This window comes from Budorcas taxicolor, chromosome 2, assembly GCF_023091745.1.
Source record: "Budorcas taxicolor isolate Tak-1 chromosome 2, Takin1.1, whole genome shotgun sequence".
In the NCBI taxonomy this organism is placed as follows: domain Eukaryota; kingdom Metazoa; phylum Chordata; class Mammalia; order Artiodactyla; family Bovidae; genus Budorcas; species Budorcas taxicolor.
Genome location: NC_068911.1, coordinates 69,127,102 through 69,144,974, shown reverse-complemented (window position 1 = coordinate 69,144,974; position 17,873 = coordinate 69,127,102). Strand labels below are relative to the sequence as shown.

Genomic DNA, 17,873 nt, shown 5'->3' with positions numbered 1-17,873 from the left:
GGTCATTTTCCATTAGCATATAGAGAACTACCACACTGATCTCAAAAGTTTTATGGTACTGCATTCTAAGGCTATATATACCTTTACTTACTTAATCAGATTTTTAGAATTTGAAAAACAGATATGCATCCCCATTTGGACAGTGATTCTTTAATCACTGAGATAGAAATTTCATGACACTAGGAGATAGAAACTAATTAAAGGGTTTCACACAGTCTCTATTCCCTATTAAGTAGATGGAAATTACAAACTATATCTAGGTATTTCCCACACCTCTTTCAGCTCAGTGCCTGAAAGCTGGAGTCATCAGTTCTTCCAGTCCAGAGCTGACATAGGTTCCTGTGTGAGTAGGGCCAAATAACAGCTGAGGGGTTTCCCGTGGTCTTAAGAGAGACCAGACTCCATGAAATAATCTTGGTTACTCTTCCAATGAAAGGAGGAGATATTCTGACCTTTTAAAAAAAAGAAGTAATTTCAAGGCTGTAAGTTTTTCTCCTTAGGGAACAAGGCAAGTGTGCTGTCTCTCATCACTTTATTCAACATTGTACCAGAAATTCTAGCCAATTAAATTAGGCAAAAAAATAAATAAAATATGTGTAAATTGGAAAGAAGTAAAACTATCTCTATTCACAGGTGACATAACCTCATAGTAAACAGAAAATCCTAAAGAATCTACAGAAAAAGTTGTTAGAGCAAATAAATGAATCCAGCAAAGTTTTAGGATGCAAGACGAACACACAAAGCTCAGCTATATTTTATACTCTAGCAATGAACAACCCAAAAAGGAAATTAAAAATTCAACATATTTACAAGAGCATAAAAAAGACTTCAATAATTAAATAAAATTTAACCAAGGAGGCCAAAACCTGTATATTAAAAACCAAAACCAATGAAACCAAAAATAAGAAAAATGTATTGAAAGAAATTAAAGAAGGACTAAGATATTCTATAGTCACAGAAGACTTTGAAAGGTCACAGACTGGAAGATACTAAGACAGCAGTACTCTCTGGAGAGTTCTTATTATAAATGAGTGTTGAATTTTGTCAGAAGTTTTTTCTGCATCTACTGTGATGATCATATGGTTTTTATTCTTCAGTTTGTTGATGTGGGTGTATTACACTGATTGATTCGTGAATATTGAAAAGTCCTTTCATTCCTGGGATAAATTCTGCTTGATTGTGGTATATGATCCTTTTAGTATATTGTTGGATTCTACTTGCTAGTATTTTGTTGAGAATGTTTACATCCATGTTTGTCAGTGATATTGGCCTGTAAATTTCTTTCTTTTTGTGTGTGTGTTATATCTTTGTATGGTTTTGGTATCAGGGTGATAGTGGCTTCATAAGAGTGAGTTTGGGAGTGTTCTTTCCTCTGGATTTTTTTGGAAGAGTTTCAGAAGGTTAGGTGTTAACGCTCCACTAAATGTTTGAGAGAATTAACCTATGAAGCCATCTGGTCTTAGATTTTTGTTTGTTGGAAGTTTTAAAATTATAGTTTCAATTTCAGTATTTGTGATTGGTCTGTTCGTATTTTCTATTTCTTCCTGATTCATTCTTGGAAGGATGGACCTTTCTAACAATGTGTCCATTTCTTCTAGGTTGTCCATTCTATTGGCATAGAGTTGCTTGTAACAGTCTCTTGTGATCCTTTGAATTTCTGTGGTATCCAGTGTAACTCCTTTTTGGCTTCTAGTTGTATTGTTTTGAGCCCCCTCCCTCTTTTTCTTAATGAGTCTGGTTAAAGGTTTTAAAAAGAAAGAATGGCAGTTGTTGCTGCTGCTGCTAAGTCACTTCAGTCATGTCCGACTCTGTGTGACCCCAGAGATGGCAGCCCACCAGGCTCCCCCATCCCTGGGATTCTCCAGGCAAGAACACTGGAGTGGGTTGCCATTTCCTTCTCCAGTGCATGAAAGTGAAAAGTGAAAGTGAAGTTGCTCAGCCGTGTCCGACCCTCAGCGACACCATGGACTGCAGCCTTCCAGGCTCCTCCGTCCATGGGATTTTCCAGGCAAGAGTTCTGGAGTGCAGTGCCATTGGCTTCTCCGAAGAATGGCAGTAGTACTCCCTAAAGCAGTATATAGATTCAACACAATCCATCCCCAAAATCCATTCAGCCTTTTTTTTGCAAGACTAAAGATAACCATCCTAAAATTCATATGGAACTTCAAGGGTCTCCAAATAGCTAAAACAATCTCAAAAAAGAACAGTGTTGGAGGTCTCACACTTTCTGATTGCAAAATATACTACCAAGCCACAGTAACAGAATACTTCCACGATTCCAGAAGTTTCCTTTTGACTCCCTGACAGTTACTCTCTCCAGCCCAACTCAGGCAACCCCTGGCTTGCTTTTTGTCATTGTTTAGGATTCTGCTTTGTCTAGGTTTTCACAAATATGAGATCAGTACATAGCCATTTATGTCTGGCTTCTTTCACTTAGCATGATGTTTTCAAGATTCATTCATGCCATTTCTTATATGAGTAGTTCATTCCTCTTGGTTGCTGAATAGTATTCCACAGTATGAATGTATTACAATTTTATCCATTCATCAGTTAATGGAAATTTTTGTTATTTCAGGATTTATTTTTTTGTTTGTTTTTCACAGTTACATTCAGCTGTATCAAATTGTGGATTTCTTTTCATTTATCCTGTTTGCAACTAACCAGAATTCTTGAATCTGTGAATTGGTGATTTTCACTAGTTATGGAAAACTGTATTTTCATCTGAAATTGCCTCTACTCTACTCTCTCTCTCCTTCTCATCTAAAATTTCATGAGATGTTTGTTAGACCTACTCCTCCTATCCTCCACGTTTCTAAATCTTTCTTACCTTTTTTTTTTCTCTCCATATTGCATCCTAGATAGTTCCTTCAGGTACTACCTTCTAGTACACAAATTTTCTCTTCTTGATTTGTTCCTATATTTCTAGGTCCCTGGCTGGAAAAGAGTACATCATATTCTATTGATTCATTGATTGCAACAGTAATCATTTTATTTACAGACTCAAATAGACATTCCATGTGTACATGAAGAAATTAAAGAGGAAATATAGCAATCAGAGGTTTTATTGTTAATTTTCATAACTGCAATAATCCAGCTAATCAAGTTTACAACCATGAATGCTTGTGAAAACTGAGTAAAGATTTACAAATCTTTTTATAATTAAAGACAATTTCTCACATTTTTTGACAGTAAGGTTACACTACATTTTCAAAATTTAGATTTTGCATTATAGATTTTGCTTAAACCTCTATAAGGTGTTTTTTTCTAATACTGGTATAAATTTTTTAGAAATGTTCACCAAATGTGCAGTGTAATACATAGGTTCACCACTTTTTAAAATTAGGCCAATGTGGAATCAAATATCTTAAGATATAACACATACAACATTGTGAGCACTGACCAAACAAGGAGACTACATTAAAGAGAACAGCGGGAAGCTTGTCTCTGGAATCTTGACGGAAGGCCTCAAAGCGAACGCGAAAGACTAGGAAACACTACACATCCCAGCATGCTTTGCGACTACCGTTGACTACAACCCCCAGAGTGCATTGCTCGCCGAATGCCGATTTCCCTCACAGCTGGGGCTTGTAGTTCTCTTTGGAGCAAATCCGGCGAGGGTGGCGTTTTCTTAGCCGGCCCGAGGCTATTAGGCTAAGTCTTCCAGTTTCTGCAAAGGGGAAACGCTTCGGGTCCTTGGGTGGAGTCTTTGTCTCATCTCTTGGCTACTGCTTTACCCAGGTAAGTGGTAGAGAGGCTGCCCCTCCCCGCAGCTGGGGCCTTGCCTTGCTTTCTGGGAGCGCCTTGGCTGGGGCGAAGCCGTTTGTCTCTAAGCTCTCGCCGTAGCAGCCGCCGCCCATCCCTCTTTGTGTGCTGGGGGAAGCCGCGGAGCTAGTGGCGGCGGCTGTTGCTGTTGCGGGCGAAGGAGAGGGACGTTACCGGGAAGTTGCTGGCAGGCGGACTCTTCCCCATCCCGCCACCGAACAGGTGGGTGGACTGCCCTTCCGTCTCCTTCTGTCTGCTGTGTCTCGCGTCGCGCCCCTAAGGGCGGCTTGGCCTGCGGACAGTGCCGCCCAGCCCAGCCCAGCCCGGCCCTGGGAAGGAGAGGCGGGGTGAGTCAGGAAGGCCGGGGCCTCGACGAACCCACTCCCTTCTCTCTGGACCCTTCGGAGGGGCCCCGAGAAGCCTTGAGGCTCGTTCGAGGCCACCTCCCCAAGACGCCGCGCCCTCTTGGTCCATACCCAGGGGAGAAGTGACTCCTTTACGCCTTGCTCACCCGGTGTGTGTTAGAAAGTACGCAGACGCGGAGACTGTAGCACAAAATTCCTGAGACTTTCTTTTTCTTGGAGTTTTAAGAAAGTGAATGAATGTGTCAGGCCTGCAGGCTCCGGCCTCTCGCAGGTTGAGCGGTTCTGTCAGCTGTATGCAATTATTCAATCAGATTTTGTTGCTGGGCTTTGACTCAAAGTGTGTTAGAGTCGTTCAGTCATGTCCGACTCTTTGCGACCCCAGCATACTTAAAGTGTGTGTGTGTGTGTGTGTTGTATAGCCCGCCAGGCTTCTCTGCCCTTGGGATTCTCCAGGCAAAAAACTGGAGTGGGTTGCCATTTCCTTTTCCAAAGGGATAGAATCCTGGTCTCCTGTATTGCAGGCAGATTTGTTACCGCCTGAGCCACCAGGGAAGCTCTACCTTTAAGTACAGTTGATAGTTATTGATGGTATATTTGTGTTTTGCTTCTCCATAGTATTACTATTGCATGGTAGTTTTAGAATTTGTAGGAATTTTCTGTCTGACTGCCGGTTTTATGAGATTTCTAGGAATGAATGCAAAACTGGTAGCAGATTTGCTGTGTCTTAGAGCTTGGCTTTTAATGGCAATCCATGTCTGTTTTAAGAGCCAGAGACATTGTGTTAAATTTGAGCATGTGAACATTAAAGAGTTTACTGAGTGCTAATTACTGTGCTCAACTGTGAATATTTCCTATATACATCTGTTTATAATGATTTTCAGGTCTTAGTAGTATATGTGCTTCTTTTATTTTAAAAGTAGAGTGTACATGTTCTCATTTGATGACCTTGAACTACATGGCCTTTCAAGACAGTTCTCTTCTTGAAAGACAGAGTTTTGAAAGAGTGCTCCTTTTACCAATTTACTGATGATTGTAAATGATTGTATGCTTCTTAAGGTTGCAAACATGTCTGACAAAAGTGAATTAAAGGCAGAGTTGGAACGTAAGAAGCAGCGGTTGGCTCAAATCAGAGAGGAAAAGAAGAGAAAAGAAGAAGAAAGAAAGAAAAAGGAAGTATGTTTGATTTTTTTTTAAAGATAATATAAAATAATTGGATTTTAAGTGCTTATACCTTTAATAACAGAATAGCTAAAATTCTAGCAGTTGTGACTGCACATATAGCACTCTAGGTGAAAAGCTCAATATACATATTTAGTCTTCAAGGAATATGTTTACTGTATAAAGTAAGGGGCATCTGCCTTGTAATTACTGATAAAACATGATATACATTATAACTTAGTTTGGACTTTCAGCTTATCTGAATATTTTACCAGTCAGAACTGCTAGTTGTCAGAATAAATAATAGCAAAGAGAAATATAGACTAGATTATTAATTGATTAAGGGATTACTTAATTGATTGTCTCTCCTTTGTCATGAGTTGGTCATTGAAATATTTTTACCAGGTAGTGGGTTTGATACTATCATGAGGGTGGGCTAGATACTTAGATCTGACTTTTGGCATCACCATTTTATTATGTATGGCAAACATACATTGACCCTGAGCTAGAGATAATTTTGCTTGTTCCTGTCTTGAAATGTACATTTGTCCCTATGAAACCTGTGTAGACATATTTGTATATTTTTATTTTCAATGTTTTAAATGGCCAGTGTTTAGATAGTTTGTTTCTAATGTGACATTAGTATGAAGTTTTTCTATATGATAGCCTGAATCAGGGGCCCCCAACCTCCAGGATCTAATGCTTGGTGATCTGAGGTGGAACTGATGTAATAATAATAGAAATAAAGTGCACAATGAATGTAATGCGCTTGAATCATCCTGAAACCATTCTCCACCCCCTGTCCATGGAAAAAATGTCTTCCACAAAACTTGTCCCTGGTGCCAAAAAGGTTGGGGACCACTGGCCTTAATAATACCCAAGACTTCTTGGAATCTCTTAAGGAAAAAGAAAAACCAAAGGTACAATTTATGTGCAGCATTGCTGTAATGCTGTAAAGGCCTACAATTGAAGAATTTTCTAGTTTATTCTGAACCTTTTTGTGATCCATTACTGTAAGAGTGTTGGACCTTTAGGTTAGCTATTTGATTAAAAACTAAGTGATAGAAGCATGAGTAAGACGGGCAGAACCATTCCAAATTAGTACCTGTAGTCACAAACCCTTCAGAACTGAGGGCAAATTTGGTATTTGTTTTCTAAGCATGGCCATAAGTGGCCGTACAGAATATCTATTACATGATTTAAATCTAATTTAAAGTTTATCAAACATTACAAGAGACATTAAATCAGTGCTATTAAACAGTAAGTCTAATTGTTATATATCGATACAGTGTTTACTTGATGATATAGTCTCTTCGACTATTTTAATGAAATTTTCTGATGACTTTTAAGTTAAAATGGTATGATAGAATATTATGACTAAAGTTCATTGCTGATAATTGTATGACTAATGGTTGTCTTAGCTGATATAGACTTTTGAGGTGTATACATAAGACTTTTCCCTTTAAGGCTTAAATTTCCCTTGAGATGTTGAGAGTATTGATCTGAGAATATTGAGGGTTATAACTGGAAGATTTTGCTAAAACTATAAATGGCTAAAATAAAAGTTGGTAAAAATTTCAGTAACGAAAAATGTTTTGTGCTATGCAAGAGTAAATTTTAATTTTACTAAACCATGAAAATAAGACCAATAGTTGATAAAAAATAAAAACAAAACCTTTCTCCAGATGAATTTTTGACAAACATCCTCTACATAAAGTTGCATAAATACAATGAAGACTACATATAGAAGTTTGAGGTACTTGTACTTTTTCAACAAATCAAATTGTTCATTTACTTAAAATTTGTTATGTCTTAAATGATAGTCTGTATTTTTTTTTTCATAGCATTGTGATATGTATTTGTGAGATTTCCACAATTCTTGACCATGGATAGCAATTTCATATTATAAATTAAATAGAAATTGTACTTTTTGAACATACCTGTTCAGAATGTTTTTGTGAGAACTTCTTGATTACATATAAAAATGAATCAATTTAATACATATCATTTGGAGATTTTTACTAAAACTCTCAGAATGATTTTCATTTAGTGACTATAATGTGTATTCAAAACTAAGCCCACCTCCAAATGTATACAGTGTTAGCATGTTATTTAAAACATACATACTTTTGCAAATAGAAATGTTTCATACCATATGTAAATTTAAGTTTTAACTTAAAAAATTTAGACTGATCAGAAGAAGGAAGCAGCTGCTCCTGTGCAAGAAGAATCAGATCTTGAAAAAAAAAGAAGAGAAGCTGAAGCATTGCTTCAAAGCATGGGTCTAACTGCAGAATCCCCCATTGGTAAGGATAAGATTATATCTGTTAATAAAAGAGAGGCATAGATCTTACTCAGCTCAGATATACATGAGATGAGTGAGTTGATTTAATGTATTTTGTATATCTTTCTTATTTGTGCCTCGTAAAAAGCATTAATCTTATAATATGTTTGGAATTGACTTTTTTCAGATGTGTTAATACATAGTTATTTTGTTTGTTCAGAAGAGCTGCAAGACTATATTTATTAACATAAACCAATTGGCTTTTCTTGTTAAATCAGTAACTTATTTCGACAGACATTTGAACTAGTTTCCTGTGCCATACTGTGTTAAGCTCAAAGATGAATGTGATTCCTAATCTTCTTAACTCTGTAATCCTTTCTATAAGTTAAAGAGAGGTATAGTGAATCAAAGTTCTAAAAGTGTACTGATGTTCAAAGGTATAGGAGTGGAAGGAGAAGCTTATAACCTTCTGCTGTCAGTGCCAATAAGGGAAATAATATTGGTAGCTGATTTTGGCAGCAGTTTGACTTAATTTTGTTCTTTTTCTGGACTCTTCATTTTTATAACAGTACTAGACCAAAAAGCTGAAATAGTAAAAGTACTGAGGACAGTCTTGTTACATACAGACATTAAATGCTTACTTAAAATAATTCTGAACTGGGTGCTGTTACATAGTATTTTAGTTTGATGTGGCTTTTGTCATTTAGAGACCTAAAATTTCAGGGTTAGTTTGTGGGCTAATTCCATCTAGTCCAGAGGACAAATAACAAGGGAGTACCTGCTGTTTGCCTAGTTGTGAACGGTAACATAACAGTCTTTAAGTATTATACCTGTCTTATTAGAATTGCTATTTCTAAAAAATTTTAAGGTGAAAAAAGCTGGTTACTTTCATGGTTTGGCTGCATTGTTATTTCTTTCAGCTTACTGTGCTGTGCTTAGTCACTCAGTGGTATCCAACTCTTTGCAACTTCATAGACTGTAACCCATCAGGCTCCTCTATCCATGGGGATTTTCCAGGCAAGAATCCTGGAGTGGGTTGATGTGCCTTCCTCCAGGGAAGTCTTCTCAATCCAGGGATCAAACCCAGGGCTCAAAAGCGCTCTCACATTGCAGGTGGATTCTTTATCATCTGAGCCACCAGGAAAGCCCAAGAATACTGGAGTGGATAGCCTATCCCTTTTCCAAGGGATCTTCCTGACCTAGGAATCAAACTGGGGTCTCCTGTATTGCAGGCAGTTTCTTTACCAGCTGAGCTACCAGGGAAGCCCTTTGAGCTTATTTGTCTTTTTCTTATTGACAAAATTTGAAGGTTGATAATTTTTATGTCTTTTGTTTAATAAACTTATGTTGCATGTTGCAATTTTTAAAGTAAATGAATCAAAACACTTTTATCTTGTTAAAAAAATAATACCCTAGAACCTAAACCAAGTTGCTTGTTTGCTCTATAGGCTTTAAGTGATCATTTTTTTCTGAGCCTTTGGCTTTGGTTTTCTCCCATAGGATTTTTTTTTTTCTTTTCTATTCTCTTTAAGACTTTAGTTTCACTAAATTCACTTTCTCATATTTCTCAATTTATGGCCCGCCTCCATCATCTATTCTTGAATGTTCTTCAGTTGTGTGTGTGTTTCTCCTTCGTTACCCATCTCCAATTCCATTCTCCTTCACAGTCTTGCATTAAGTACTGATTCTTGGGTTTTTAACATACATCCTTTTGATCAGTCTGGCACGTGTAATTTTTCAAGTTTTTATATATCTGTGTGTGGATATGATTTATGTGCATAAGTGGTATTGTGCTCTGTGTTTCACTTTGTTTTTTCCTTTTTTTCAAAGCAGGTTTGTATTTGAGATTTACCCATGTTCTTACATATACATCTAGTTGTTTATTTCTGACTGATACATAATATTCTATCATATACTATATTTTACTTATCTGTTCCCTAGTGATTTCTTCTATCTCTTTGCTTTGCTTTCACAAGCAACACTGCAAAGAATATATTCTTTTCCCTTGAAAGGACTGTGGAAGAGTTTCTCTGGAATATATGCTGAAGAATTGGCTTGGTATGTTATTGTAGACTTACATTTTTTAGGTTCTACTACCACTCTGAAGAATAACTAAGTTTATCCTTCTGCTACCAGTGTGTGAGAAAGTAACTTGTTTCACTGTATCCACATCACTTGATATTATCCAACATTCTAATTTTTGTCTACTTGATGGGTGTAAAATAGTATGTCAAAATGTTTTAATATACATTTAGCTGTTTACAGTGAGAGTGACCATTTTTTCATTTGTCTACTTTTCACATTTTCTCTTCTATGAATTGCATATTCATGTTCTTTGTCCATTTACCATTAGGGTTCTTTATTTTGCTGTAGGAGTTCCATGTATACTTAAGAGAGGACTTCTTTGTTTTAGTCTTTTAAAAAATACCTTCTCCTAGTTTATTATCTACAGTATTAAAAAAATTGTTTTTATTGAAATATAGTTGACTTAAAATGTTGTGTTAGTATCAGATGTACAGCAAAGTGAATCAGTTATGCCTGTACGTATGGCACTCTTTTTTAGATTCTTTTCACATATAGTTCGAGTACTGAGAAGAGTTCCCTGTGCTATACAGTACTATTATGTATATGTCAGTCCAAATCTCCCAGTTTATCCCTTCTTTCTTCCCCCTGGTAACCATAAGTTTGTTTCCTACATCTGTGACTCTATTTCTGTTTTGTAAATAAGTTCATTTGTCCCATTTTTTTTAGATTCCATGTATAAGTGATATCATATGATGTGTTTTCCTGTCTGCCTTCATTCAGTATGACAGCGTTAGGTCCATGCGTTCTGCTGCAGATGTCATTGTCTTGCTTTTTTGTGGCTGAGTAATATCCCACTGTGTATGTGTACCACATCTTCTTTACCCAGTCCTCTGTCAGTGGACCTTTAGATTGCTTCCATCATAGTATCTTTTATTGAAACAGAATCCTCCATTTAAAAGAGTTATTCATTTGAACGCATTGGGTCTTGGTTGCGGCACCTGGGATCTTCTTTGCATCATGAGGGATCTTTGCTTGTAGCGTGTGGACTCTCTGTTTTGGTGCTTGGGCTCGGTAGTTGGGGCACACAGTCTCTCTAGTTGTGGCACATGGGCTCCAGAGCGCATAGGCTCAGTAGTTGCAGCACGGGGCCAGTTGTTCTGGAACATGTGGGATCTTAGATCCCTGACCAAGGATCGAACATTTTGATATGTTTAAATCTTTTAGTAGTGGTCAGATCTATTATAGACAACCCCTCCCCTCCTTTTTTGATCTTCTTTTAAAAGATATCCTTTCCTATTTTGAGAATACAAATATATTCTACATTTTTTTTATTATTTTAGCCTTCACCTTTAGATACTTATGTCACATTTTTTTAATACAGTAGAAGGTAGGGATCCAACCTAATTTTTCTCCATTTAGTTATGTTGTTTAGGGTTTTTCTATGTATGCTTATAAATGAAATTTGCCTGTAATTTTCTTTGGCTGTTCATGTTCCGTGGCCACCATGGTTATGGTTTTAAAATAAATTGGATAGCTTTCTCTTTTGCTGTTTTGTGGAGCAGTTGTAAAAGATAGATATCGTCTGTTCCTTAAACACTTGGTAGAACTCAACTGTAAAACTATCTGAGATTATGCTTTTTGTCCCCAGAGGATAGTGGAGAGCAGGAGTTATTCACCATTTCAGTTTTTCTAATGGTTATAGTCTATTCAAGTTTTTTGTTCTTATATCAGTTTGATTTTTAAAAAAATAATAATAAAGGTTTATTATCACTCATAGTTTCTGCCAGTCAGGAATTTGGTAGTGGCTTAGCTTGGTAGTTCTGGCTCGGGGTCTCTCATGAGGTTGAAGTCAAGATCAGTCAGAGCAGCAGTCATCTGAAGGCTTGATTGGGGCCTGAGCATTTGCTTTACCAGCCGTATGATTTGCTCACTCACATGGCTAGCAGGTTGGCTTTGGTTGTTAGTGGGTGGCTTGAGTTCTCATCTATGTGGGCCATTCCATAAAACTACCTGCTTGAGTATCCTTCCAGCATGTCACCTAGCTGCAGTGTGTCAGCAGTCCAAAGAGAAAGAGAGCTGGAAAGAAGCTATCCTTTTTATGACTTACCCTTGGAAGTCAGAGAACATGGCTTCTGCCATTTCCTGTCTATTGGAAGAGAGTCACTAAGTCCAGCCCACATTCACAAAGAATTTTGACATTCTTTAAAAGCCCCAACTATGTATGACAAACTCATGGATCTCCTCATATTTTGAAATGATCATATGCTTTTTATTGCCTTTTAATATGTTAATATAGTTTATATTGTTAGATTTTCAAATGTATAAGCATGCTTAACATTTTGGAATAAATCCATCTTAGTTATGAGAAAATACTTTTCTTACATAGCACTAATATTTAGGAATTCATCTATAACTCAGAGTCAGGCCTATAGTTTTTTTCCTTTTACTGTATTTCGTCTGGTTTTATTATAATGATTATAGTAATCTCATTAAGTGAGTTGTGTAGTTTTCCACCTTCTGTTCTCTCACAGTACCTAAGATCTTTCCAGTATTTATTTGAAATTAGGCCTGGAGAATAAAGGATACAGGTGAAAGCATTGGCTGTCAAACTTTCTTGCTAGTAACAATAAAAATAGTTTCTGTATCATAACCTGGATGGATACTTGTTTTTCTTTTCACTACAAATGTATTAAATATTTTTAAATCATAGAAGTATGAAAACACCACTAGAATGTTCAAAAGGATTTATTAAAAACGTCAGTCTGGTTTTAGCTAAAATGGACTTTTTCCCCTTGAAAAAAAAAATTCTACTGAAAAGAATTAGTTTTTTTAAAGAGATACAGCTAATAAGACTGCTCTTAGCTTCTCTTTGCTGATAGATTCTTATTTATTTGATCATTTGATTGTTTTTTTGTCAGAGGTCCTTGGGAGCAGTGATAGCATGTTAATTTTTTGTCCCTGGTGTCCACTGCAGACTGGATGCTTCAATGATTGTTCAATTATTATAAGGTCATATGTCTTTCCACCTAGTAAGACTAATAAGAGCCATCTGCTTTAAAAACAGTAACAACAAAATCTTGTTTAAATTTAAGCAAAATGCATAGTGGAAATTGAAATTTGAATATTTCACAAAAGAAATATGGCTTGATTATTTTTTTAATGAAATTTAAGTGGCCAGTCTTAAGAAAGTAAATGTGGAGTTAATAAACACTGATCTCCCACACCCCCCCAAAAAGTGAATCTTTTTGAATGTGTGACTACTGTTTTAACCATCTTACAAAGAGATGAAAACAGATTTTGTCAGTTGTTCTGTAGCCTGAATCTGTATCAGTAGGGCATAGTATATTGATTTTATATACTGTGATAATCAGTTTTTTATTAGGAATAAATGAAGTTTGGTAGTCAAAATAAGTATAGCTTCATTTATCTCCCTCTCTTGTAACTTCCAATATTTTAAATCGGATTTTTCCAGTTTTATTGAGAAATAATTGACAGATACATCACTCCACAAGTTTAAGGTGTACATCATGATGGTTTGATTTATGTGTATATGTAATATGCATGTGTGTGTGTGTATATATATATATGTCTATATGTATACATATGTATATATGTATATATATACACACACACACACATAGTGAAAGGATTACTACAGTAGATATTGTTAAAATCTATCATCTCATATAGATAAAAGAAAAAGAAAAAAATTTCTCCTAATGATGAGAAGTTTTAGGATTTACTTTCTTAAAGTTTCCTATGTATCATACAGCAGTGTTATGTATGTGTTAACTCTAGTCATCATGTACAACATTCCCTAGCACTTATTTATCTAATAACTAGTAATTCTGATTTTTAGATAGAATAATTTCTGTTATCAAGTCATTTTTTTCAGGTTTAGCTTAATTTTAACAATTCCTTATGGTATTTTAATGCTATAAAATTGTATTAATTTCTTTTAGAAAATTTACCTGTACTCTGAAACATTAAAGAGAATAAAGGAAACATTTAGGGGAGATTAGAGGAGGGATTTAATGCTATCAGAAGAAGGGATCATAGGAAAGGAAGAAATTGCTATTTCAGAAAATTAAAGTTTAAAGCATCATCTTTCAAGACAAAAAAGATAAAGTATGAAAATTTAACAGTTATTTAAATGTTAATATTCCAGTCTAGAAACACTTATAGCCACAAGAGGGCATTACTGTGTAACTTAGCCTTTGAGTGCCAAGTGTCATAGATGAGCTATGTTTGGTTATCTCAGAAGCTCATTCCTCCCATTTGTGGTCTGCCAACACTCCCTACATTTACTTTCTTTGGCTGTCCACCTTTTCTGGGTTCTTCCTGGCAAGAGCTCCTTCTTGCTAGAGACTTCCTTTGAAAATAATTGGGTTGTGCACCATCCTTGTTCATGTCTGTGACTTCTGTATAGTTCTCAGTGGTTGACTCAAAGTTGACTCTGGTTTCTAAATCTAGGTGCATACCCAGGTCCTTTGTGGTTTTATTTATTTATTTTTTTCCTTTGTGGTTTTAAAATTTCTAGTTGTTTTCTTCATAGACCAGTTGGCAGCAGTATTAATTTTATGTCCTGGGAAGGAAGGCCAAGCTCTAGGCTAGTAGGAAAGGCCTTCTTAGTTCTTGGTTAGCTTTTTGTCGTAAAGAATCAGTGTCCCAGCCTTCCAGTATTACTTGCATGATCGGTGTGGTTAATGGGGGTAGATTTGTCTTTCAGTTTACTTCACATTTGTTCCTTGGTTTTTGAAGAAAGGGTTAGATATCTCTGCTCTGAACTTCTAAGAAACTTAAATTCATTCATCTGATTCACTTATATGTTAATATTAAATCTTTTATTTTGTGCCATTTTTAAAGCCTTATTTTAGACTATATACAGAACTCTACGGTGAAGGTAATCTGATTGAATCACTGTTCTGATCATGCAAATCATATTTCAGGTATTTGGCAAAGGCTAATTAATAAAGCTTATGTTATTTCTAAAGCTGATGGTACTCTTAAACCATTTTTTAAAATGAATTCTAGAATTAAGTCTTTGCTGAAATTTGAGTGGCTATGAGCTATTTAGTTGTTTTTTTTTTTTAAGCCTTCCTGAGTGCACATGTTTATTCATTTTGGGGTGTTTATTGGAGGCTGGGAGTATAGTGACATTGCCTTATTGCGCAGTTACTATATTCTTTGACTTTTCTAGACTGATTGGGTTAAAATAGGGTAGTCACCAAATAATGCTTCCTTTCCCTTTTTTCCTGTTTACATTCTTCCTTTTTCAATGATAGTCATCTTCTTTTTCTAGATTTGTCCCTTCTGTGGTATAGATTGATGCAAGATGAGTTTGGTGGGCCAGATAAAACTTTGAGTCCTTAATGAGTGTCTTTATCAGTTGATGTGAAAACTGTCTTTTGGTTGAAGGAATAGTTCTGGGAAAGAGATTTTTGTCTGGTTACAAACTTGAAATTGTGATTTATTTTGCTTCTGGCTGAAGATCTGTGATAATTTGATTGCATCACCCCTGTGATTTTTTATTTCTGAAACTTTTATTTGAGAATTGCCTAGTTTAATGTGTTTACTTATGTATGTGTAATTACTGTTTAACCTGTTTTCATAAAACATTTGAGGTAGCTTTTTTTTAACACAGTCTTAACTAGTTAAGATACTGGTGAGGAACTTATTGATTAGAGTTAAAGTCACCAGAAAGGGGAAAAAACATTAACTGGAAAAGAATTTTATAATGTATCAAAATTCAGTTCAGTTCAGTGGCTCAGTTGTGTCCTGCTCTTTGCGACCCCATGAATCGCAGCACGCCAGGCCTCCCTGTCCATCACCATCTCCCAGAGTTCACTCAAACTCACGTCCATTGAGTCGGTGATACCATCCAGCCATCTCATCTGTCGTCCCCTTCTCCTCCTGCCCCCAATCCCTCCCAGCATCAGAGTCTTCCAGTGAGTCAGCTCTTCGCATGAGGTGGCCAAAGTACTGGAGTTTCAGCTTTAGCATCATTCCTTCCAAAGAACACCCAGGACTGATCTCCTTTAGAATGGACTGGTTGGATCTCCTTGCAGTCCAAGGGACTCTCAAGAGTCTTCTCCAGTACCACAGTTCGAAAGCATCAATTCTTCAGTGCTCAGCTTTCTTCACAGTCCAACTCTTGCATCCATACATGACCACTGGAAAAACCATAGCCTTGACTAGACAGACCTTTGTTGGCAAGGTAGTGTCTCTGCTTTTCAATATGGTATCTAGGTTGCTCATAACTTTTCTTCTAAGGAGTAAGCGTCTTTTAATTTCATATCACTATTTTTCCTCAAATCTTTCTTTTATATATACTTAGAAAAATTATTTTCCTAAGCCTAAAGTTGAGTATGTAATTTAAAAAGCTAAAAATTTCTTCTTTGGAAATCTTTAATATGAAAACATTGTAGTACCTCACTATAACTCAATACACATATTTGTGCTTATGCTTACAGCACAGTAGACAAACCACTCTTGCTGCTGCTGCTGCTGCTGCTAAGTCGCTTCAGTCATGTCCGACTCTGTGCGACCCCATAGATGGCAGCCCATCAGGCTCCCCCGTCCCTGGGATTCTCCAGGCAAGAACACTGGAGTGGGTTGCCATTTCCTTCTCCAATGCATGAAAGTAAAGAGTGAAAGTGAGGTCGCTCAGTCGTGTCTGACTCTTAGCGACCCCATGGACTACAGCCTACCAGGCTCCTCCATCCGTGGGATTTTCCAGGCCAGAGTACTGGAGTAGGGTGCCATTGAGATGTTACTTTTATTACTATATCAGTTGGGACTTAAGGGGAAGCCTCACAGTGAGAGTTGGACAAAAAGATGAGGAAAAACTTAACCTAAGAGAAGTTCAGTTCAGTCTCTCAGTCGTGTCTGACTCTTTGCGACCCCATGGACTGCAGCATGCCAGGCTTTCCTGTCCATCACAAACTCCCTGAGTTTGCTCAAACTCATGTCCATTGAGTTGATGCCATCCAACCGTCTCATCCTCTGTTGACCCTTCTCTTCCTGCCTTCAATCTTGCCCAGCATCAGGGTCTTTTCCAATGAGTCAGTTCTTTATATCAGGTGGCCAAAGTATTGGAGCTTCAGCTTCAGCATCAGTCCTTCCAATGAATATTCAGGATTGATTTTCTTTAGGATTGACTGGTTTGATCCTCTTGCAGTCCAAGGGACTCTCAAGAGAATTCTCCAACACCACAGTTCAAAAGCATCAATTCTTCGATGCTCAGCTTTCTTTATGGTCCAACTCTCACATCCATACATGACTACTGGAAAAACCATAGGTTTGACTAGATGGACCTTTGTTGGCAAAGTTAGAGAAGTTAGGGGACATTGAAGTTCTTGTACTTCAGATACAAGTCATGTTTGGCTACTTTGAGTTATACATGCAGCCCCTAGCACAGTACTGTCCACATGTGAATTATATAAAGGCAGTCTGGTTTTAGCTTTGTTTCTGAGAGATTTTAATTGCAAAATTATAAACCTTTTATTATGTTTTTATGGTCTTTTGAAATTTGAGCAAGAATTAACCACAGTATCTCAGGAAATCAACATTCTAGCTCTGGTTTTTTTCCTTCTAATCTTCCTGTGGGTTTCCAGTAGAATTTAGCATTGAAAAATAAGGTTGATCTATTCTGTACCTATGTTTAAGATATAAATCATCATACTATACTTGTGCATTTTGTTAGATTTGCAGACCCACTGTTTTTACAGAAGCATGTGTAAACATTTAAACATAATTTTAAGGATTCAGTGAATGTGACTATTCCAAAAACACAGACTTTTAATTAAGTACCTATTTCTTTAGATTGGTTCCTATATAACTAGGAACTTAACCTTCTTTTCAGTAAACTATTAAAAGAAGGGCTTGCAGTTCAACATAAAATGTATTAGTCACTTGATATTGTACATTGAAAAATTATTTTAAAGATACTTGGGGTTGGGGGCATTTATGCTAAAATTCAGCCAGAAGATGGCAGTGATGATCCTCTTATACTCCCTCAAATGGTAATCAAAAAGTTTACAAGTGTAATAGCATGAAATACTCATGTTCAACTTTTGGTATCTAATGTTAAAAGTAACAAGTTAGGGGAGAGCATTTGCTGTTTGTTTTATATACTATGAAAAATGTATATTTTTCTATAAGAAGGGATTAAGAATATTTTGGGTGTCTGTATCTTTGTCTGTACACTTCAGTTTTTTCTGAATACTGGGGTAAGGAAGTTACCATTCAGCCTTGCCTTGTTTAAGTTGCATGCATCA

At 36.5% G+C, this 17,873-nt stretch overlaps 1 protein-coding gene across 2 annotated transcripts in view; it reads left to right on the top strand.

Annotated features, from left to right (window-relative positions):
• The first annotated feature begins 3,864 nt into the window (after positions 1–3,864).
• Positions 3,865–17,873, top strand: part of DYNC1I2 (dynein cytoplasmic 1 intermediate chain 2) — a 54,471-nt gene continuing 40,462 nt past the window's right edge. For both annotated transcript variants that reach the window (XM_052636312.1, XM_052636311.1), the window contains exons 1-3: positions 3,865–3,984; positions 5,184–5,300; positions 7,474–7,591. In XM_052636312.1, coding sequence (XP_052492272.1) covers positions 5,193–5,300; positions 7,474–7,591 — 226 coding nt within the window. In that variant the 5' untranslated portion in view covers positions 3,865–3,984; positions 5,184–5,192. The remainder of the gene's footprint in view (positions 3,985–5,183; positions 5,301–7,473; positions 7,592–17,873) is intronic.